Source organism: Colossoma macropomum, unplaced genomic scaffold (genome assembly GCF_904425465.1).
Source record: "Colossoma macropomum unplaced genomic scaffold, Colossoma_macropomum, whole genome shotgun sequence".
Classification (NCBI taxonomy): Eukaryota; Metazoa; Chordata; class Actinopteri; order Characiformes; family Serrasalmidae; genus Colossoma; species Colossoma macropomum.
This window is the reverse complement of record NW_023494802.1, coordinates 13,758,232-13,781,949: the sequence shown is the minus strand read 5'-3', so window position 1 is coordinate 13,781,949 and position 23,718 is coordinate 13,758,232. Positions and strand designations below refer to the sequence as shown.

The following is a 23,718-nucleotide window of genomic DNA, read 5'->3' as shown; positions in this document are numbered from 1 at the left end:
GTGCCATATACTGTAAACTGAAGTAGCTTAGTAGGTATATCAACATCTTATACAGTCAGCAACTGAATGTTAAATGAAATAAAATACAATTTGGTAATATTTCAACAATATTTATTGTCAGTTTTCTCTTTTTAGAGCACGTCATGTGAAATAATCTGACTCAGTTTCTTCTTCGACTGCTGTTTCTCACCTCTTCCCTCCCTGGTATGTGCGTCACTCATTCGAGTCTCAGTGCTCATCGTAATGCACAGATCTGATTGGCTGAGTAGTGTCTTGTGTGATATACGATGCATGCGATTGGTCTGTGAGTTTCCCGGGCCGCTAAACCGGAACCGTAATGACTAGAAATGTTACGATTATAACAGGACCACCCTGTCGAAATTAAATAATCATCCATAGTTTATCTGTTATAGGTTCAGGTCTGCATAGGACAGCGTCTGGGTCCGGACTCGGACCGCGGCCCGTCTATGAGTGACTGCTGTAATATACCATTCTCACACTTCTGCATTCTAGCGACAGCCCTGGTGGCGTTTTCTACTGCAAGGAAAGTGACACTACTCTGCTGTCACCACAAGAGGGCGCACTTCAGAGTTTTTCGACATGATTAGAGAGCAATCAGCGATCTGTTCTCCTGTAAACAAGTGTGAGTGACGAGATCAGTGGTGTAACTGTACTGTCCTATAGCGAACTGACTTCTTTCTGTCATCCTAGCAAGCTTAAGCAGCGTTAAATCACAATCCACACAACTACAGCGCAGTCACAGCGCTCGAACAGTCTTCATATTTTAGTATTAGTGCATTCCCAAGCAACAAAAGTGAAGGATCACTGCACTGATTTAAACGAGAGTAAACTGAGGATTCTGTGCATCACTGGAGAGTGGGAGAACACTAGCTTCCCAGGCTAGCTGTTTTTAGCAGCTGGCTAACTTCAAGCAGCGCTCTGTCACTCGCACAACACGGCAAATTGATGGTACTGTAGATCAAACAAGACAAAAAAGCACCGATCTCAGTTTAAACGGACCTAAAAGGAAGACGTTGCTTGTCTAGTGTGAGAAAATCACACTGGAGTTAAAGCTTTTATCTGTTTTCTTTTTAAATGATGAATATTATTATATGAATATAAAAATCGCAGCCATGCTGTGCCAGCTGGTAAAAACAGCTAACTTTCTCCCACTCTCCTATGACAGATCTGTGAAATCGTCCACTGTTTGGTGAGTGTTTGTCATGTTCTGACCATAATGGATAGTTTAAAACGACAATTAACCTTTAAACTTGAAAGAAATAACAATTTGACATTTATTGTGATAATTTTTTAATATCGAATGATATTAAATGGTTTATCATGATAACATTTTTGGCCATATCGCCCAGTTCTAATGTCTAGTAACTTTACATGGACTATTAGTTTTTGTTTTTTGGTTATATTAATGTCCATTTACCAGTGCAGGCACTTTATATTATCATTATATTTCTTTCTTTGATAAGTTAAATCAGGCTGGGGGATTAATCAGTTGTGATTGTGGTTTCAAACAATTATGAAAAAAGATAATCGGAATAAAACGATTATTGTGCCACATTCCATTTTGCAATGATGCTCTCGATTTGTCTTGTGTTACAAATTCCACGCAACCCTTTACATTACAGCACTGGGGTTTACACCCCTCCCTAAAAGCCCAAACACATCTAATTCATTTTAGTCAATTTTTTTTTTTATTATTTTTATATATGTTCAGTAGTTTTCAGTAGGTTGTGGAAGTGTCCTACAATACAGTTGATCTTTTTTTAAATTTTATTATTTGTATATTATTTATTGAAATGTACACACACACACACTTATATATATACTTTTTTTAGTTTTTTTACATTTATTTTTCTGTTGAATTATATTTTATTTTTTTAAGTTCAGTAAATGCCTGGTAAATAATTGTGATCTCAGTTTATCAGTTAAAATAATCAAAATAATTGTGATTATTTTAATAACTGTCCACTTCAAGCGAACGTACAAATATTTAACTACTTTTTTATAGGAATGCATGGTGATATCATATCGGACAGATGTTTAGATTTAACAAATATTTTAAACAACATTTAATGATGTATTTTAGAGCAGATGCTGAGTAATAAATAAAATATCTACATTTTATTCATCTCATTTTATTTGTAAAACCTACAGAAATAAATGTTATATTTTTCTGTATTGCCAATCCAGACATGTGTCATCCTAATTTCTACATATTTATGAATACTAACGTACCGGCATCAGTATTCACTGCACTCTGAAGGAGTAGAGGGTTTAGGTGACACTTGGCAACTGGGGCCAGAACATCTGCATTTTATTTATTTCTTTGTATTTGTAACCCCACAGAAATTAATGTTATAATTCTCAGTGATGCCAATCCAGGAAGACGTAATCCTAATTTCTACATTTCATGCTTCTGTATCGGTATTGGTAGATATCAATATGGATGGGCAGATAAACATGAAAAATATCAAATATTGACATCGGTCCACCATTACACCCTTCATCTCTGACTCTTATGCTGGCTATAGCAAATGAAGTGGAAGCGTCTTTTACCACCTCGTCCTTTATTAGTTTTCAAACGTTAGGTAAAATTCTCTGTGCTCAGTTTTGATGGATGCCATTAAACACTATGTCCTTTTGAGTCTTAACACTGAGACTAATGAACCAAGGACTTCAGTTCACCAGCAGTCCGGGTGGATGAGACATGCCTATGCTGTCATACTGTACTCTCTTTCCATCCCATTCATAAACATTCCTCCAGGCACTGACCACACCACTCTTTCATTCATCTAAAGGAGCCCTATGTACTCTATATAAGCCAGAACCAGCTGCTCTCCACTTCTGCTGCTGATGGCCATAAAGCCTTTGAATGGGCTTGTGCACTCCTGCACGTCCTTTTGATTGAACCCTTTCTCTTTCTCTCTCTCTCTCTCTCTTCCCTTCAAAGCTATAAGTGTATGTGAGTTGATAGGGTGAGAATTTGTGAATAAAACTTCAACATTTCTGTTACTCATTTTCTTCTGCTTCTCACCTCTCTAGTTTTCACTGTGTGGTATGTGTGTGTGTGTGTGTGTGTGTGTGAGTGTGTGTGTGTGTGTGTGTGTGTGTGATTGCTCTCATTCCTCACACCTACCTTTCTTCTCTTTCTTCTCCTCCTCTCCCTCTCCAGCCCCCAGAAGAGTGAAGATGATGCCAGACTGAGAATTCACTCCAACAGCCGTCACCAACATCCTCCCCGATCCCTCCATCACATGGGTGCCTGAGAGTGAGAGAGAGAACTTAAATAGATGGAAAAAAACACCTGTTCCTCCATGAATAGACACACAAACTCTCTCTGCCTCGCACAAAACTGGGGGATCTTGTTATATGTTTCCATTGTAATTCCTCACATTTCTTTTTAACGGCAAAAAAGTTTATCCACCTCAAACAAATGTGCAAACTGTTAGGCAAATGTAATATTTGAAATATATATTACTTGCCATTTCTATCAAGCCTTTTTATAGCGAGGCACAATATTATTATATCACTATTAGCAGATAATTGCTTAAAAAAAATATGATGGACGATATTTGATAACACACACGTTGTGCACCACAATATAACTGCAATGAAATACGGTACAATTATGTTCCCTAACTAAAGGTACGGAAGGCCTTTGTGAGCACCATCCCTTTGATATGAGGGGTACCACCCCAGCGACAGTTTAGGACGTGTTTTTTAGAAAGTGTACTGATATGTTAGCACTTCGCTGTCGTCAGAACAAAAATGGTAACTTTACAGGAGAAGGAAAAAGCATACTTTACTTTTAATGTAAGTCAATGGAACCAGACTTTTTTCCACGTAAATTTAGGCTGTTTCTTTTGGTCCATTCATCTTGAAATTGTGATACAATGTAAAGACCAACAGGCGTTTTCAAATTATGTCAAAAACTGGAAAATGACAAAAATGGAGAGGTTTTGTTCCGACAGCAGCTTTTTGTCTTCTTAATTGAGTAATCGAATAAGCTATCTGTAGTTAGGAATATAAAATGAAATTAATTGCATATTATCACAATTTTTAAAAGGTCATCAAAGAACAAGGAGTGGGCAATATGGTTTTGATAAGTTGGAAAAAAAAGGCTCCAGTAGTGCCACATTTAAACAAGGACACAGTGTCAATAATGCGAAGCATCACTCTTATGAAACACCAAAGTCTACTGGAGTGTAGTGGAGTCCAGTGAAGTGCCTCTTGCGGAGAATCTTCAAAATACTATCCAAAACTACGATTACAATGATTTTTATTCATTCGTTTTTGCACTGAACTAAACTCAACTGAACAAGACTAATTATGCTCGGTTTATAATGAAACATGAAGGACACTGCGCTGTTGTCACAATACAAAAATATGGTCAAACTTTCACCTCTGCATAGAACTTCTAAGCAAAACTATCAATGGACGTATTTTAAACAAAAAGATGACAAATTACAAGATGACAAGTTTACACTGTGGGCAATTCCTGAGTTATCATTCTGTAAGTTAACTGGTACCAAATTAAATCACACACACAATAGACACACAAACACAAAGATGAAACAGGAATGAATCATTTCATGTTAGACTAAACATTTTGTGTTTTCATGTTTATTTATGCTAGAAAAAAATTTTCTTGCTGTTTTTTCTTTTACTATCTATTTTTAATATATCGCTGCTGTCATATCTCCATTTTTGTCATTTTTCAGTTTTTGACATAGTTTGAAAATACCTGCTGGCCTTTACATTGTGTGTAACTTTCATGATGAATGGACCAAAAGAAATTCTGGTTCCACTGACTTACATTAAAAGTAAAGTATGTTTTTTCCTTCTCCTGTAAAGTTACCATTTTGGAGATATGAGGTTTTGTTCCGAGAGCAGCGATATACAGATATTTAAATTAGGAATGAGATGGTTAAATATTTTATGTATAAACTACAATACAACCCAATGATAATCACAACTTTTCACATTTTACTAATTCAGACAACCATGTAGGGTTACTACTGTCTTTTTAAGAAGTTAGGATGGAACAAATGCTACAGTCTTCCTGCAAAACTTGCGTATTTAAAAATTGCGTATTTATTTCAACGGCAGTTCATTTTTTTGTATTATAAATAATTATGAGAGGTTCAGTAAAAAACTCGATATAATACTTGTAGTGAAATTATTTTTGAGCATTCTAATAACACCATGATAATACATAAAACTGCTACTTTGGTCAGTAATGACAGGAAACATTTAGACCATCTCATATTCAAACAGCAAAAATAGTTAAATTTATCCAGACCATGTTGGTGACATAATGGTGACCAGCCCAGAGTTACTGCCCCATCCCTGCGGGCACGGTGCTTACCCAACCAGCCTCTCCATACATCTTCTTTAGGCAAATATCATTAGGTTATTATTCAATAATGCCTCCCGTATGGCAGGAAAGCCTAATAAAACGAATGGAGTTAGCCGTGGTGGGCCCTAAGAATAGCAGCAGGCTGGAGAGGGAGGCCACGCGCTGCAGAACACAGCAGGAACCAGAGACGCACTGATCCAATTAGCAACATCTGGATTCCATAGCAGCCTCTCAGTCATACTGACATACGCTGTCAACGAGGTAAACACAAACAAACACATGCACACATAAACACAACTTACCAGAGAGAAGCATAGGGTCCTTTTCCACTGACTTGCGCACGTGGTCCGACTCTCCGGTCAGGGAGCTCTCGTCGATCTTCAAGTCATTTCCCTGAATTAGGATGCCATCAGCGGGCAGGAGGTCACCTGGACGCACACAAGAGGAGACGCATTTATCTAAGGTCCACTGAGACCACTGGGGACACCCCAATCTAATCCGAAAGATCAGTATCAGTTATATTAAGCCTTATCCAATTCCAGTCCTTTCATAAGGATATTATATTCCTTTTATAACACTATCATAGAGGTGCCATAAATGGACATTATACACAATTTGTGGCAGCACATTTTCAAAAGTTCACAAGCAGTTTGAAGTCTGCAGTGTGGAACTATATCACAGTAGAAAATGAAAACAGCTCAACAGCCAATTGTAATATTAGCAATGCCAGTGTTTAAACCAGTCGCATGTGAAAAAGTGAGCGTGCAGCTATTGCGCAGTTGGCACTAACAGTGTGTTTAAAGCTGAGAAAAAGGAGAAAGCTAGGCTAATTCACATACCAAAAAATGGTCAAAAATATGAACAAATTACATTAACATATTAGTCTGACACTACATACTGTAGCATTCACCACTATTTAAGAGGACACTGCTATGCACAAGTCATTGTGCTTTATTAAATAGCTGTATTTGGCCACAGCCACGCCGTACATAGGAGAATTTTCACTAACAATTCGCTCTAAACCTAAGCTACGTCCTGCTTTCTCAGCCGTCAGCGTTAGACACTTCCAGAACAATTTCAGAGCAATTGTTAAAAACATAACATGCACACATTACTGAACAAGCTACAACACTAAAGATAAAGTGATTTTACTGAAGTATTTTAACGTAACTAGCCAAACGTAGGCACATCCAACATTGCACCAGTTAGCTCTGTTAGTTAACAGATGAAACCTCTGTTTAGTTACTCATCTGACATGAAAACCTATCCAATTCGCTCTGCTATTTTTGAGTACTAAGACATGTTTGTAAACGTATACCTCTGCCTGCTGCTAAACCTTTCTGAACAGCAGTACTATCACCTAAAAAGCCTAAAAAGTCATTCATTAAGCCTTGGAGTCACTCAAATATCACAATTAGTTTGACTACTCAAAAAATTTCCAATACATAGGCAGTCATTCTTATCAGCATCACTGAGCCAATAAACATGGATAAACATGCTTGTTCCAAAATCTAGGCTAGTGATTGGCTGTCTGTAACTTGATTAGCCTGCAACCTGTCCATAAATATACCCACCTCCAGTACCTTACACCTCATTCTGGTTTCAGCCACTTTCAGTTTGTAACGTAAAGAAGGAATTGTTTGTGCTTCGGGCTCAAAGTCAAGGTATCAGTATTTGTATCAGTATTAATAATGTTTGGATGATACCCAGACCTAGCCGAGCATATTTTACATAAATAAGATTGGTTTTATTAACCTTAATGTACTTATAATGTGCTGTATAAAATTCAAAAATTAAAAAAAAAAAATCTGAATAGACTCAATATTGGCTGATGAAAACACTCGACTGGGACATCCTTACTGACCACATTCAGCTCAACTGGTCACCAGTACTTAATATAATTTATATACACCGATCAGGCACAACATTATGGTGGACTATTCTCAGTCCAGCAGTGACAGTGAGGTGTTTGAAAACTCCAGCAGCACTGCTGTGTCTGATCCACTCAGACCAGCACAACACACACTAACACACCACCACCACATCAGTGTTACTGCAGTGCTGAGAATGATCCACTACCCAAATGCTCTGTGAGGGTCCATAGGGGTCCATAGGGGTCCTGACCACTGAAGAACAGGGTAAAAGGGGGCTAACAAAGTATGCAGAGAAACAGATGGACTACAGTCTGTAATTGTAGAACTACAAAGTGCACCTATATAGTAAGGGGAGCTGATAAAATGGCCAATGAGCGTCGAAACAAGGAGGTGGTCATAATGTTATGCCTGATCGGTGTATCTGGTCAACTAAATACTGTATTCCGTTACTGTTGTTCTGGTTGCTACCTCAGTGATTGCTACGTTCATATACGCTAGATTATCTGCTAATATGTCATAGTATGTTACATCCTGCTTTGCACAGCTCTACGTATTCTCAGTACCATTTACTGTCTGTGCACTGTTTTGTATTTATTGTAAGTCTTTCATATTTATTGCACTGTGTATATTCATGGTCCTGGAGGAATGTTGTTTCGTTTCACTGTGTATTTGTAAAAAGCTGAAATGATAATAAAGTCTCTTGAACTTGAACCAGCTTAGCCGGGGTGAGGCTGTTTCATCTAGAGCTTCACAAAGTGCTCTCTCTCTCGCTCCCTCTTCCTCTCTCTCTTTCTCTCTCTGAACAGGTTCAACCGTGGCAGGGACTGACCGTATTTGATCTGGGCCATGTCTCCCACCACCATCTCAGCCACAGGGATCTGGATGACGTTGCCATTGCGCACCACTGCGAAACGCTGCTCCAGCTCGATGCGGCTCTGCAGCCCGCGGAACTGCTTCTCCTTACTCCAGTCATTGAAGGCCGTTACCAGCACCACGCAGATGACCGACAGCAGGATGGCCGCACCCTCGATCCAGCCGGCCTCCGCCTCGCCCTCGTCCTCCGCACCGCCCGACACGTTCCCACATGCTGCAGAGAGAGGCGTTAAAGAAAACTGCAAGATTTAAACAGATTTCTCTTTACAATGTCAGCATATTTAAGAAAGAGGAGAACATGATTATTTATTAAAATGATTATTTATTAAAATGATTACCACTTATCCCCAAACTTTTGATGGCAGTATATAGGAAAATCCTCATCTAGAGGCTAGGGTTCAAAACTAGGAATGCACGGTGACATCGGTTTCATATCAGTATCGATAAAGAATTGCTTAAAAAAGATCATCAGGATTGAAGAGATTTTTAGATTTGACTGATATTTCAATCCAATATTAGATGGAGGTTGTTATATATTGTACACCGTGTTTGGGTGACGTTATGTGGGTTATTTGTACAAAAATGTCAAAATTTTATTCATTTCACTGCATTAGTTGCTGTACAGACAGTTATATTTATCTGTAATGCTCATCAGGGCAGATCTAGTCCCAGATTCTACATTCTATACATTTTCATGTATCGGGATCAGCATAAGCAGATATGTGCATGCAAAATATATGATACTGGCATTGGCTAGGACTGACCATTAAATATCATATAAATAACTGCTATTAATTATTTGTCTTTTTGTTCATTTTATGTAGCTAAAGCAACTAAATCAGCTGATTAGCTATCTTTATTTACTTTGCAGCCAACTCAAGGTCATACTTACATGAAACGGTGTACTGTACATGATAAATGATAAATGATATACACTGTATTTATAAATATATAAATGGTAATTGATTAACACTGTAGTGCCCACAAGCATAATCACAAGTTTCTACAGTTAGTTAGAATTATGCATCAACCAAAGCTTACATGTGTTTTCTTGAGATTAAAAATGTGAGCAAAAAACACTTGTTCTGCAAGTATACATGCAAAAGTTAGCGTTAGCTGTCTAGCAAACAAACAAAAAAACATATTTTTCCTTTAACGTGTCGTGAATGTGTGTTATAGCACCTGGTTAAGAACTTATGTTGTTTCTGTAAGACCCATAACTTCCTATCTCAGTGAACGTGTTCCCTGCTTTCTTTTATTTTGTCCCAGCCAAACTGATAAAAACGCATCCATTTCATATTCCTCATGTGATACAATGAGGAAAGTGACTGCAGAAAATAACTGCAGTCAGCTTAAACAATTGCGATTATCTCAAATTACTGAGATGGGGCGATTACGTAATGCGTTAGTACTTTAATGTCAAACATGATTACTTTGGGATTTTCAAAAAGGTGAAAGGAAGAAGGAGCAGCGTAACTCCATGTAATCAGGTTACAGCGACACATTTCAGGAGTTTTTTTAGTTGTACAAAGTACAGACTGCGGGAGGTGACAGTCAAACTCCTGCCACTCACGTGTGACCTCCTCTAAACTCTCCTCAAGTCTTGTCTTGCCATTTTCTTCCCTCCTTCCTCCCTCTTTTCTGCATTCGCTCTGATCATTCCTCCTCCCTCGCTCTCACTTCTCACCCTCCCTCTCACCTTTTTCAAAATCCTCCCACGCTCCCTCCATCCGGCTCCCTCTTTCTTCTCTCCCACTCTCCAGCCCTTCCTCCGTCTCTCTCTCCTTCCTTCCTTCTCTCCCTCCATTTACTAACACCACCCCTCTGAACCTCACTCTTTCTCTCTCTCACAGTTCTCTGTCCATCCTCACCCCCCCCCGCTCTCTCTCACCGTCGCTCTCCTCCCCCGGGGGCTGGTAGAAGGACAGGCCGAGGGAGATGATGGCTGCTATCTCCAGGATGATGAGGGTGACGTCCTGCAGCGCCTCCCACACCAGCTGCAGGAACGTCTTGGGCTTCTTGGGGGGAATGAAATTGCGTCCGAACGCCTGCGCCCGCCTCTCCAGGTCCGCCGGGTTGCCAGACAAACCTGAAACAGAAAGGAAAGTGAAAAAAACATGATGCGTTTACTCAGCACTAAAGCACGTGTACACTCAGACGTTTTAAAAGAGACTTCTAAAAGATCTGACTGAGGTACTTTCTGGAGAGGCTGAGGTCACCTGCTGCTCCTAAACCAAACCTTTCACATCACTATTCAGGTCTCGGAGAAATGCATGAATACTAGCTGAAAATGGAAAGGAGCATTAAAAGCTTTAACCTTTACAGTTCCCAGTTACTGATGGATTAACAAAGGCAATTTTATGCAAAATGTATTATTTATTGCTTGTGGTTGTAATGTAGATTTTACACAGTGAATCAATATCATGTCTGTGTTTGTAAGCAGAAGAGAATTATTAAGTATTTGAACTTATTTGAAAAGTTATTGTTGTGTTCAGTTGTACTGAAAAACAAATCGGGAAGGGTGTCTACATCACACATTCACAACATCTTAGATAAACACTTCAGAACATAAATCAACGTTCATAAAGCATACGTGTTTTACATGACATTAATATGGACTACTGTGTCATTTTACTGAGAGATATTCTTTAAAATAAGAGTCCTCATTTTTATTTTGAAAAAGTGTGTTATTTTTAGTAAAATACCTAATTTCTTCACAGCCAAAATAAAAAAATACCTTGCTTTACCCCTTTTTTTGGTCATTTTTAATGCTTATTTTATTTTTAGTGATGTTCTTCTTCAAGTATGATATAAAAGAAGGCACATGTATAATTGTTTCTTGGCTATTCCAATTAATTGACACTCTTTTAGGCTAAATGCTGCACTGTTATTCCACGGATTTATAAATTCTGTTTTGCCTTTACCTCAAAATTGATGGAAGTTAATGCAAAGTAGTCTACTTACATTTATGTGGCTGCCCAGCATCTAAAGGAAATTGATGAGTTTTGCATCCTGTAAAATTCGATTGATTGTTCCGAGCATATTTATGAGTAATTTACTGTCCTTATGTAACAAATGCTTAGGAAAAAAAAAATAAAAAATTAAAAAGAAGTTGAAAGTATAGGTGAAATGTGTCAAAGCACTCAATGACCAAAGGGGTATAGCAAGGTCATTTGTATTTTGGCTGTCTAGAAATGAATACTAAAAATACCAAAAATAATGTAGTTTTTTAAAAATAAAAAATGAGGACTTTTATTTTTAAAAAATGTATCTCAGTAAAATGACATAGTAGTCCATATTAATATCATGTAAAACGTATACTTTATAAATGTTGGTTTAAACATTCATGAACATTTTATGAAGCGTTTATGTAAGATGCTATAAATGTATTATGTAGACACCCTTCAAGTAAAGTGTTACCAACAAATTTGACAGAAAAAATGAGAAGTGCAAACATGAACATGCTAATATAGAACGTAAATCAAATGTAAATGTAATTCATTGTACCACTCTGTAATTAATTATGCAATAATGTTACTATATTTATATATTACAGCAACTTCAAGTCCCAAATAATAAAATATAAAAAATATTTGTATGATAGTAAACTTGAGTGTTATATTAAACATCTAGGGAAGCTTGAAGGAAAAATATAAGATATAAACATGAAAAATATAGCTTAAAATTCTGGTCAGACCTCTTTGAGAACTGTGTGGGTTTGGCTAATGAGCAGCTTGGTTGACAGCGGTCAGTCCAACACTCCTAGCCTACGCCACCACTCATACAGGACTAAAATCATTATCCTCCTTTTATGTGATTTATGTGACGAACAGACGTGCAGGCGGACAGATGAACAAACGGACGGACGAAGCAACGTGTGAATGAAAGAACGGTGTAGCTGTATGGACGAATTAACAGGGACAGAGACGTCAGCCTTGTGATTGGTCAGAGGAATCTGAGAAGGAAGGCTGAGAGAGCCCTAAAGCGGGCATGTTATGGGCAGGCCTAGCTATGATGTGATGTGTACCTCAGTATCACTGCTGGACTGAGAATAATCCACCAACCAAAAGTATCCAGCCAACAGCATCCTGTGACCACTGATGAAGGACTAGAGGATGACCAACACAAACTGTGCAGCAGCAGATGAGCTATCATCTCTGACTTTACATCTACAAGGTGGACTAACAAGGTAGAAGTGTCTAATAGAGTGGACAGTGAGTGGACACAGTGTTTAAAAACTCCAGCAGTACTGCTGTGTCTGATCCACTCAGACCAGCACAACACACACTAACACACCACCACCACGTCAGTGTTTCTGCAGTGCTGAGAATGATCCACCACCCAAATAATGGCTGCTCTGTGGTGGTCCTTTGGGGTCCTGACCACTGAAGAACAGTGTAAAAGGGGGTAACAAAGTATGCAGAGAAACAGATGGACTACAGTCTGTAACTGTAGAACTACAAAGTGCACCTATATAGTAAGTGGAGCTGATAAAATGGACAATGAGCGTAGAAACAAGGAAGTGGTCATAACTGGTGTATACATAAACACACACACACAAACCAGCTGCATGTATGCTTGAAAGTTTTTACTAAAACAATAATATAAAAATATTAAATAAAAGTGATTATTGATAGATTTAAAAAAAAACAATTTTATGCAAAATACATTATTTACACATACATATACATTTCTGTCCACAACAAAACATAATCTGAAACAATGCAAGGAGTTTTCATGTAGGACTTCAGCTGAAACCACATTTTTATATCACACTAATTACTGTGTTTCTTGATAAAAGTTAATTAGTGGCATGTCTGTCTTATTAAAGCTTTTTCAGCCAATTAGTTGAGTTGTAATGACAGAGGGTAGGGTCTAAATAGCCTTATTTGGTAATATCCGATATTTCAGTCCAATATGACTAGAATAATTCCATATAAACTACTGGCTTCATTGTTATTGTTAAATGTGAAAACAGTAAAAAAGAGAAAGAAAACCAAACATTTGGCTGGAAGTGTATATAATCATATTTTGCCATCCTGTCCAGTCATATAAACTAGATGTTGACACTTAAATTATGGATAAGCTGTATACAGTCCATCATTTCTATATTAGAATCTGCTCGCTTGATATTAATGTGCTTTGGCTGTTAAAGCATCTTTTCTCATGAAAAATATGAACCTGGAAGCCATGAAAGTATTTCATAACTAACCAATAAGAGTACATAAAGAAATGACTTAGGGCCGCAGACACATAATCACAAAAAATGTCCTGAAAAATATAACAAACCAGCACCTTTAGTGTCAGTCTTTCCTTCTTTCATCTTCCTCCTATTCTCACCACGAGGCACTTTAATATCTCTAATATCTCCAGGCTCTCTTCACTCCAGCTTATTCCCACCATCATAACAACAGCCACGCAGTGAGGAAATAATAAACAGTGCTCAGTGACATAAAATACTATAGGTAACAGTATCCCTTAACTAATATTATATCTACTGTTTATATGTAATTGACCACTGCAATACACCCCATAATAATACTGCCATAATAAGGCCATAAAAAGAAAATACAGCCCAAATAAAAGTTATAATTGAAACTAATGTGCAAAATAAGAACAAATATGGGCAACTGAATGAACTGAACACTCTCATGAAGTGTTATGAGTGACTGGAGACAGTAACAGTGGAGCGCTCCATATTTCGCAGTCCTAATAAGCCAAACTCACAACATCCAGTACATTTAGGATGTAAATTATTCATTGTTTATTTCCTACGCACTGGCAGGGGAAAAATAAGGCCCATTAAGTCAGCAAAACAAGGGAGAGGAGGGGTTAAATACTCACCCAAACTGTATTATTAAAGCGATAGTTTGGAAAAAAATCTAATTTACACAGTTCTCCCCTTAGACTAAACGTAGTCAATCAGCCCAGACACGTCCAGTGTCTGAAGCTTGATTGTTTAGTTTTGGAGCTACGATGCTAATGTTGATGCTAATAAGCAATGAAAACATCTGTTTTTACTGTGAAAAAAGGGTTAAACTCATAAATTAGCACCGCACAAATAGCAGCAAATTAAAAATGGACAAAACTATGTTGCATAGCTTAAAATGATTTACTAAACTAATTTACAAAGTATAACTAAAGAAAGGAAGTAAGCAAAAATAATGGTGTTGTTGGAAGAAAACCTCATATCTCCAAAATGAGAACTTTACAGGAAAAGGAAAAAGCATACTCTACTTTTAACGTAAGTCAACGGAACCAGACTTTTTTCCAAGTCATTTGGGGCCATTTCTTCTGGTCCATTCTTCAAGAAATTTCCACACACTGTAAAGGACAACAGGCATTTCCAAATTATGCCAAAAACTGAAGAACGACAAAAATGGAGATATGAGGTTTTCCTCCGACAGCAGCAATATGTAAACTGGACTGTGAGTGGAAAAAAAGTAAGGATCAGTGGAATTTTGTCTGTTACTCTGCTTAACCACCAGTGGGCTGCCCGGAAAACACTGAGCAAAATGCCTGTAGACCGTCAGCTTTGCCATATCAGGGTAGCCAGGCGTAAGGACCCCCAGGATGCTTTGTGAGTGAATTATGACCGGATCGCTCAAACCACATTCGGACGTGGTCAGAGACGGATCTTGATCACATTTAACACAAGTGTAAACAGAAAGCGTTCTCATTCATTGTCCAGGCCAAGCTCTTCAACTCGTATCGTAGCAAGAAAAAGACTAAACACAAGTAAAAGGGAAATGACGTGTGTGTAATCTAAATTCAGATCTCATCTGGTCACACACTTCTGTGAAAAGTGTAAAGTGTAAAAGGAATCCAGACACGAAACACAGGTGAACAGGCTCACACTGTCAGAAAGCACATGATCAAGCCTATCTGAGCTTATTTAACAACTCAATGATGGTCTCAGTATATAGCTTGTATTATACTAACTGGTGCCGCATAAGCTGTCATGACTTCATGTTAACTACGTTAGTCTTGTGACTTCAGTGGAAAAATTCAAAAAACAATCTCTGGACACCAAACACGTCTCGGCTGATCGTCTACTTGCGCATCATAGCTAAGCCTGCCCATAACATGCCCGCTTTAGGGCTCTCTCAGCCTTCCCCTCGCTAGCCCTCTTTCTTTCTTTCATGGCTGTGTGCAGTTTCCATGGCAATGAAGACATCAAGCACAAACCCGCGCTTGCTCTTCAACTTCCTGTCTTTGGGCACCTTTTCGCCCGGCTACAGATGATGTCATCACATCGGAGCAACCGAAGCTGGTGTAAGAATAGATTTTTGATTGGTCTGCTCCACTGCAGAGTCTGTCTGGAACAGAGTCTTTCGAGCTGCAGTGGTGGAATGGAGTGCTTCAGTCAGAAGCATGACCCAGAGCTAGAGCCAGTATTACAGCGCAGTTCAATGGAGCACTATTGACGTCAATCTCTGTGTGTGTTTGTGTGTCAGAGACATTTACATAGGAACCAATAAGGACAGGCCAAGCCACCAAACACAGTAAGTGGATAAAGGGGGAAGTATGGCCTAGCATGTCGGGAAACGATTGAATATATTAGACTCAGCCTGCTCACACACACACACACACACACACACACAAAGGAGATGCATTAAGTGGTTGACTACACACACACACAGCATGGGGAACCTGCTCACGCTACACTATCCATGATATCAGCGCACGCACAGCACGTGAGCATGTGTTTCAGAGGATGGGTTTTGCAGTGATGGGCATTCTGGCTCATTTTAGTGAGTCAGATCATTTGGCTCAGCTTATCAATAAGACCCAGTTCCTGAATGGCTCTTCATTAAGTAGCAAAGTTAGTCTTTTTGTTCCCAAAATTAGCCAAGGTAGCGATATTATCTATCATTTAACCCCTTAAATGGCCAGGGCCCACTAGCAGGCCCAAAGTTTTATTACACACTTCTATAACCTAAGAATAGCTTGGACAGTTTGCATTGAAGTCCCTGTAGTTACTGAATAATAAACCTGTTTGTAATAAGCCTGGGATTTTAAGGGGCTTATTTTCCTTCTAATGAACTATTAAGCAAAAATAAAATAATTATTACTTATTTTTAAAAGCTTGAATTTCAGTGAATGAATTTTGAGAGGCAAAAATTAGGCAGACTGGCAAAATGAAGGCAAATTCATCAACCAGTCATTAACAAACAAAGGCAAGTAGAAGTCAAAAATCTGAAGAACTAATGAGGTGCACTTGGAAACATGGACAACCAGCAAGAAGAAAACCAAAGACAAACTGAAACAACAAAGAAGCAGTAGATTGAGGGTAATAATGACTCATTTTCTGAACCGCTTATCCTTCTGGGTCGCAGAGGGAGCTGGAGCCTTTCCCAGCGGTGATTGGGCAGAAGGCAGGATGGACCCTGGACAGGTCGCCAGTCCATCACAGGGCTTATATTAAATTAATATAATTTTAATCATATTCTGAACAATTTTATTTGATTATAATCAATAAAAATATCCAGCTAGTCGATTTCCATGTGAAATGGCCACTAGGAGGCTTGCAGAAAGGGCTTAAATAGTTTTTAAACATAGTGCAACTTTTTGTTAATTAGTTCATCAAGAGGTTTTATTCAACATTAAATGACAGGTATTATTGGTAAATTAGTCACTTTTGGGAACAGAAAAAGTGACAGTGCTACTGAATGAAGAGCCATTTGGGAGCCAGAAGAGCTGGTGAGCTAATAGATCTGACTCACTGAAAAGAACAGGAATGCAGGTGTTTTTCAACCTATTTATCTGCTGCATCAAAAGCATAAGGTATGTTACAAACCATGCTTATAACTGGAGCCAATGCTGAGGAAACTGCCCATTGGCTCCTATTATAAGCATTTTTGAGGCAACATTTTTCTGTGGTTTTCCAAGATGTTGAAATTATTATCAGTGGTAACGGACCATACCACACAGATGTGCTCAGTAGACATTAGGCTGAAAAATGCTTTAGTAGGGGTTTAAAAAAAACTGCTGAGTAGTCACGCCAGCACCCCGTCCCTTTGATGAATCTTTTCTGTCTTTTCATGCACCCCTCCTTCCCTTCTTCTGTCTCGGTCTCTTTCTCCCTCTCTCACCCTCTCTCACTCACTCCCCCCGCTTCCATCTCCCCTTGGTATGTCCTTGACAATGCGGCAAGCTGTACTAGGTTTCTTTCTCTCTCCTTCTCTTCCCTCCCTCTCTTTCTCTCTCTCTCTCTCTCTCTCTCTCTCATTTTCTCTCCAACCCAACCCAACCAAGTGAGATAGGTTTCGTTCCTGTGTTGCTGCAGTACGGACATCCGTGCGGTGGGTTAGGCTGATAGAATGGCAGATGCATTCAGATGTATTGGATATAGTGTTACAGCAGCAGACAGAGATACATACACACAGAGTAGGCACTGGCCTCGTTCCGCTGTGCTGAAATGTGTTGCCGGGGAGAGAGAGAGAGAGAGAGAGAGAGAGAGAGAGAGAGTGAGAGAGAGAGACAGAGAGAGAGAGAGAGAGAGATAGAGAGAGAGAGAGAGAGAGAGAGAGAGAGGCACTAATGTACCTCCATTTTCAGAGCCTCATCATCACAATGTCAGCCCCACTCACCATCACTTTTCCACCTCCTCCCCGCTCTCCTTTCCTCTCCTCTCTTCTCCCTCAGCTTTGTCATGTGCGTCTACTGTAACAGGGTTAGTTATATGGCTCCACTTGCACTTAGCAGGACACCCTGCATTTGTGGGCTGCTGTTAGCACTGGATGTTGCTGACATCTAATAAAACATCCAATAAGACATCTTCTCACTTCTGCAAGGTGAGCCAAGTCTGAGGGCTTTAATGTCTTCTGCTGTTGTTTTAAAGCAAAGTTTTCAAGGTTTTAAATTGGCCTCGTTTTATTATATCAGGAGGTGAAATTAAGATATTTATAAAGTTGGCAGGTATTCTTTCCATGTGCATGTAGCACTGAGTGCCTATATCAGGCTGGGCGTTATGGTTAACCCTACTGAATTGAGCGTCTTGCCGGCGATCTGTTCGGGAAATCTGCCGGTTTTAATCAGCTGCCAGAAGAGTTATATGCATGTGCACCCTGGCTGGAGTGAAACTTATCAGCATGTAAAACTGGAGTTTTCTGTGTGTTACTCTATTATCAGTGTATTAAGGCCCAATCCCATTTCACCCCTTGCCCCTACCACTTAGCCCTCAGCCCTCTGTTTTGCACGTTCACATCTAGGGTTAGGGTGTCCCAATTTTTGTTGAGATAGAGGGGTAAGACGAAGTGTTAGGGCTACACGGCCCTCTCTTTGAAAGGATATGATGCCCTAAATGTAACTAAAGCCCAGCAGCGAGGTTGCTGAACTTTACCCTCCTCTGCTATCACTGAAGATGGGCCGGGTCGCCTACAGAGCACCGCTAGTAGCCTGTTAATGAAGCAATGTTTTGAGGGTTGTCCCATTTCATAGGGCAAGATTTAAACCACTACCCCTTGTAACTCAGTTCCAAGGGGTTAGGGTGACACTTGAAAACAAGGGGTAGGGGTAAAAAGAAGAAATGGGATTGGGCCTAGGGATGCACAAGGCTTTCTTTATTGTTGGGTGAACTGTGATTTGTTTTGTGAGTGTCATTCAGTCCATGTTCACAGTAAAAGCCTCGCTGCTCAATTGCACTTTCTTTGCTCAGATCTGATCTTTCTGGCTACGTTCATATTACCAGGTTGAAGTGGCACAAATTAGATTGTTTGCCTTAATGTGACACAGATCTGATGTTTTCAGATCAGAGAGGTGGCAGCCATGCAAATCTGTTCTTTTCAAATCAGAGCCACTTTCTTATGTGGTCCTAAATTGAATACATATCTGATGACTTAACAAATTGTTGATATTGTGCAATATCATGCAGTATAAATTATTAAGAATTTAACTGATATGGGATATTTTTTATTGAGCTACACATACAGAAGTAGTGTCTCTCAGTGTGGCGTCGGGCCACCATGTTTGCTAACGCAACACGCTAGACGTTTCTGCATGGAGTTGTACAGGTTCCTAACGGTGTCCTGCCATAATCCATCCCATGCAGCTTGAATACTGTCAAGCAGTTCCTGCATATTTTGCAGTAGGGGTTGGAGTGTTGATAGCGTGTCCATTAGCATCCCACACGCTTTCAATCAGGGATAGGTCTGGCAACGCGGCTGGCTATAGCATAGTATCTGTGTCTTCAAGGCAAGCTCTTGAGACGGCAGCAGTATGCGGACGAGTGTTGCCCTGCTGGAACAGCGCACCGGAGCGTGCGTAATGCTGGGCCGTCAAAGTGCCTATAACGAAGACCAAAGGTGAACTGGCATCGTTCGAAATTGCACCCCACACCATAACACTAGGCCGTTCATCTTGGCGCTGACCACGGTTCCTCCACACAAGACAAAAGTGGGACTCATCACTGAAGATGACCCGCTGCCATTCTGAGTGACTCCATGACAGTCTGGCACGACATCATTGCAGTCTTTGATGACGCTGATGTGGTGTTAACGGTCTGCGTGCACGTAGTCTTGCGTCATGCAGCCGTCTGCCAATGGTGCTGGCACTAACAGGATGACTCATGGAGGGGATCACTGCTCGCTGAATGTCTGCAATCGTGGCTGTTGGGTCACTCCATGCATCTCGGACAATCCGTCGGTTCTCCCTCTCCATGGTTCATGTAGGTCTCCCAGATTCTTCACGTCCCTGGTGCGTGCCTTCTTCTATCCACTGCCGCCAACAGCGTGCTATGGTAATATCCGCATGACCGGTTTGCCGCTCAATACGTCGATAGGACCATTACGCTTCCAGGAGCCCTACGATGCGACCCCTCTCGAACGCTTCCAACAGCTCGAATTGCTTTTGAACTCTTCTCCGAGGCATAGTTTGCTTGCAAAGGATGCTACCAACACAACAGCACGAGTCAGAATGGAAAGCACGAGCAACGGGAGACCTTATATAGTCAGTCAGGTACAGCGATAAGGCCCACCATTGCTGATGTCACATGCGTGGCTGAGTGTGAAACCTGAATCATTTGCCTGTCTCACGATGTCAAACCTACCCACCAAGTTTTATTCCTGTCGGTTGATTCCTTCTGGACGACATATATATATATACATATATATATATATATATATATATATATATATATATATATATATATATAAAAAAAACTCAACACTACCTCTGCTTTTGGATTTCCTGCCTGAATAGGGAATTGAACCTTGATCTCCTGTGTATTGCACTTGTTCTCACGAGACAACAAGGGGTCATGAGATACAACTATCAATTTCCACATAAAATATGCATTAAGATCACAGTGATGTTCATGATGTTGATGGTCTCCAACACATCATCATAAATATACCTTACATGTTTAATACATCGGTCAGCTGTTGTCTCTACATGCCAAGACTCTAAATCAGTAGTTTCCAGAATTAAATTACTAAACTGCTCTGCATGCTGTTTGTGTTTTCACCATAAAAACATACCTGATTCAGCCCATCGGCTAATTATCAAAGCCATCATGAGCATGGTTAATCATAAAAACATGCCCAGCATTGGGTCCACTGGACTGGGTTTAAAAACACTGGACTACACCACTTTCAGCACAGCTGCTCAGTATATCACTCTGAAAAGAAGAGAGTGACCCCTACTGTCCAGTCTCCCCATCCTGGGAAAGCGTCCGGCTGTACGGCCCCATGGATCCGTGGACGAAAGTGGCATGGAGCACAGCTTGGATTTGCCATTGTGAGTTTCAAACATCAGATAACAGCAGAACTCCAAGCCACAAACATCTGAGAACTTAATTCCTCACTCCACTAAACTTGTTATCCATCTACTAGTTTCAAGTCCATTTCTTTGAAGTATGGGTTTGTACTCATGGGACAGACATTAGATCAGTCCAAATGTGTGTATAATGTTATAACCAGTGGCTGTGAAGCAGTGAACAAAGTATCAAATATATCACCAGGGCACATAATGGGACAAGCAACCACTAACAGCAAAGGATTTAAACTCCTAGTCATGTTTATATCTATAAAGATCTTGTCATACACCTTTCATAGACTCCAGAAGGCCTGCAACTAACAACTGTTGCTATGATCAACAAATCTTTTAAATTATCATTTGATTTTAACTGATTGAACTGTAATGCCTCCTGCTGCTTCCATTCATTTTGTCCTCTCACAGCTATCATTTAAAGTTTGTATATTCTTTTGCAATACAACACAACAACAAAGTCATATTACCCTCAATGCTTCTTGTAGTGTATTGCAATCTTTTATGTGGAATAACTACCAGCAGTACAGGCAGGGAAACAACACTGTCCTGTAGGAATTGGGCCTCTTAAATTGGACAATTTATACAACCTTTTATAATATATTTCAACCATTAGTCTACATTAAAGCAACATATGGAGACACTACACTGTCATTTTTAATTTATTGAATGTAATATTCGTATCTGGGTGTCCATTCAGTTTTCTTGCAATTGGGCCCATAAAATCTCAGTTACAAACTGGATAGTTCTGGTCCTAAAATCTTATTGCCTAAGCATTTAAAGCCATTGCAAAATACTCAATATACACACGCCTACGACCATCTTATTAATGCACCAAGTCGCTAAAGACCACTGTGCTGCGAATGGACTGTTATGCTGCTCACATGGACCCTCGAGCGCATTGTTTTGTTTAAAAGGCCTGACAACTTATTTCCTTAAAAACTAGGCTAAAAGATAGCAGGCTAAACATGCTAAGAGATGCTAAGAAACTGGTCTTCCATTAATATTCAGTGTTAGGCTTTGAATTGAAGTGTTTACTGAATGATTCACTATAAAACTGCAAAATAAAAAGTAAAAAATATGTTACTTGAATGTCTTACATGTTTCAAATGTCTATATTTCTTGACATGCTAAACCCAGTATGAAGAAAGCAAAAGTGAGGCATGGTTAGCTTGATGCTAACACAACACAATTTGCCCTGAAGAATAGCGCATATTGGGATTATCATTGTGGTGTTAATTTGATGAGCGAAGGCTTTTAAGATGACGGTTCTTGCATTTAACAGTGCTACATTATGATATTTTCATTATATGGAAAAATGTAAAAGTTAATGAAATGACTTCAACATACAACATGACCGCTTTGTCCACTTTCAGAAGTCCATGCCCTGATAGCAAGAGGATAGTGGACCACTGTCGGCCCGCTGAAGACAAAGCTGGCAGTCCACTTGCGTTTTGCTCATCGTTTTCCGGACGGCCCACTGGTGGTTAAGTAGAGTATTAGACAGAGTTCCACTTATTATCACTCACTTTCCCCTCACAGTCCAATTCACTTATCTTTCCTTCCTTCCCTTATTTAGTTATACTTTGTAAAGTGGTTTAGTAAGTGATTTTGATCTATCACAGAGCCAGCAACAACATAAAATCTATGAAATCATTTTATTTTAAACCTAGTAGTATTTTTTTTCTTATTATTAAGTTTATTTAATTAATTAATTATTTTTATTAATGAATTATTAAGTTTATTTTCTAAAATAAAAGTCTCTGTGCATGTCGAATCTGTTTGGGAAGATTAAAAGGTAGAGGTAGAGCTTGTATGCAAGATGATAATCTGGGTGGTCCGAGAGTGGACCAGCAGTGGCCAACGGTCAGTGGGGTGCCGACCTTATCAAGACAGCTGACCGATATATGCCCGCTATCTGGGTGGTTGCTTGATAACAATAGCATACTTTTAACTAACAACATTTCCTGTTGAAGAATTGTTTATTGCTACTTTAGGCCATGCATTACAGTGATTTTACCACAAGTGAAGGAGTTTTAGGCAAGAACACCCCTCACTCCAAAGTAACACAGGGCCTCTCGTGGCTTATCGCTTTACTCTACTACTGAATCTGATGGAATGATGTGCGTAACATAGAAACTTTATACTACATTTTAGAGAATTTTGTTTTTAAGTAAACGACACATCATCAACGCCTAATCACCTAAAACTGTTGCAGGCCTTGCGACGGACCAATTTAACGCAATTACAGATCCTCTAGCGTTTATAGAGTGTGGTCCTTCTAGTCCATGACTGAATGAGCAAGTCTCACCAACAGCGGAGAACTGTTTACCCAGTAACCTCCTCTCCCTACACCCACCTCACCACCGACAGCGCCGTAGCCTAGCAACCCGACACAAGCCCTGCACCCAGAGTGGGAAGTTGGCTGAGTGAGACAGTGAGAAATGGTGGATGAGTGGCAAGAGGGGGATGAAGGGGAGAGAGAGAGAGAGAGAGACAGAGAAAGAGAGAGAGAGAGAGAGAGAGAGAGAGAGAGATTAAGGGTGGGGTAGAGAGAGAGAGAGAGTGAGGGAGAGAAGGTTGGATGGATGGATGAATGGAAGAAAGAGAGGAAAATTACTAGGTGGATTTTGCGGATTTTATTTCCTGAGCCTGCGCTCACTCAGTGACTCAAAGCAAAATGAACTACATTAGCAGGGAACGAACGCGATAGCCGCAATGTAGATAACAGACAGGTGAGACGGAGAGAATGACAGAGAGGTAAAGGCAGTACGAGTATGTGGGTGAGAGAGAAACAGGAATAAAACAGAAATAGAAGGGAAGGAA

At 39.7% G+C, this 23,718-nt stretch overlaps 1 protein-coding gene across 1 annotated transcript in view; it reads right to left on the bottom strand.

Annotated features, from left to right (window-relative positions):
* atp2b3b (ATPase plasma membrane Ca2+ transporting 3b) overlaps positions 1-23,718 on the bottom strand; it is an 87,925-nt gene that overhangs the window by 43,335 nt on the left and 20,872 nt on the right. The window contains exons 3-6 of the mRNA XM_036590986.1: positions 10,016-10,213; positions 8,081-8,338; positions 5,680-5,805; positions 3,155-3,280 (exon numbers count right to left, since the gene is read on the bottom strand). Coding sequence (XP_036446879.1) covers positions 3,155-3,280; positions 5,680-5,805; positions 8,081-8,338; positions 10,016-10,213 — 708 coding nt within the window. The remainder of the gene's footprint in view (positions 1-3,154; positions 3,281-5,679; positions 5,806-8,080; positions 8,339-10,015; positions 10,214-23,718) is intronic.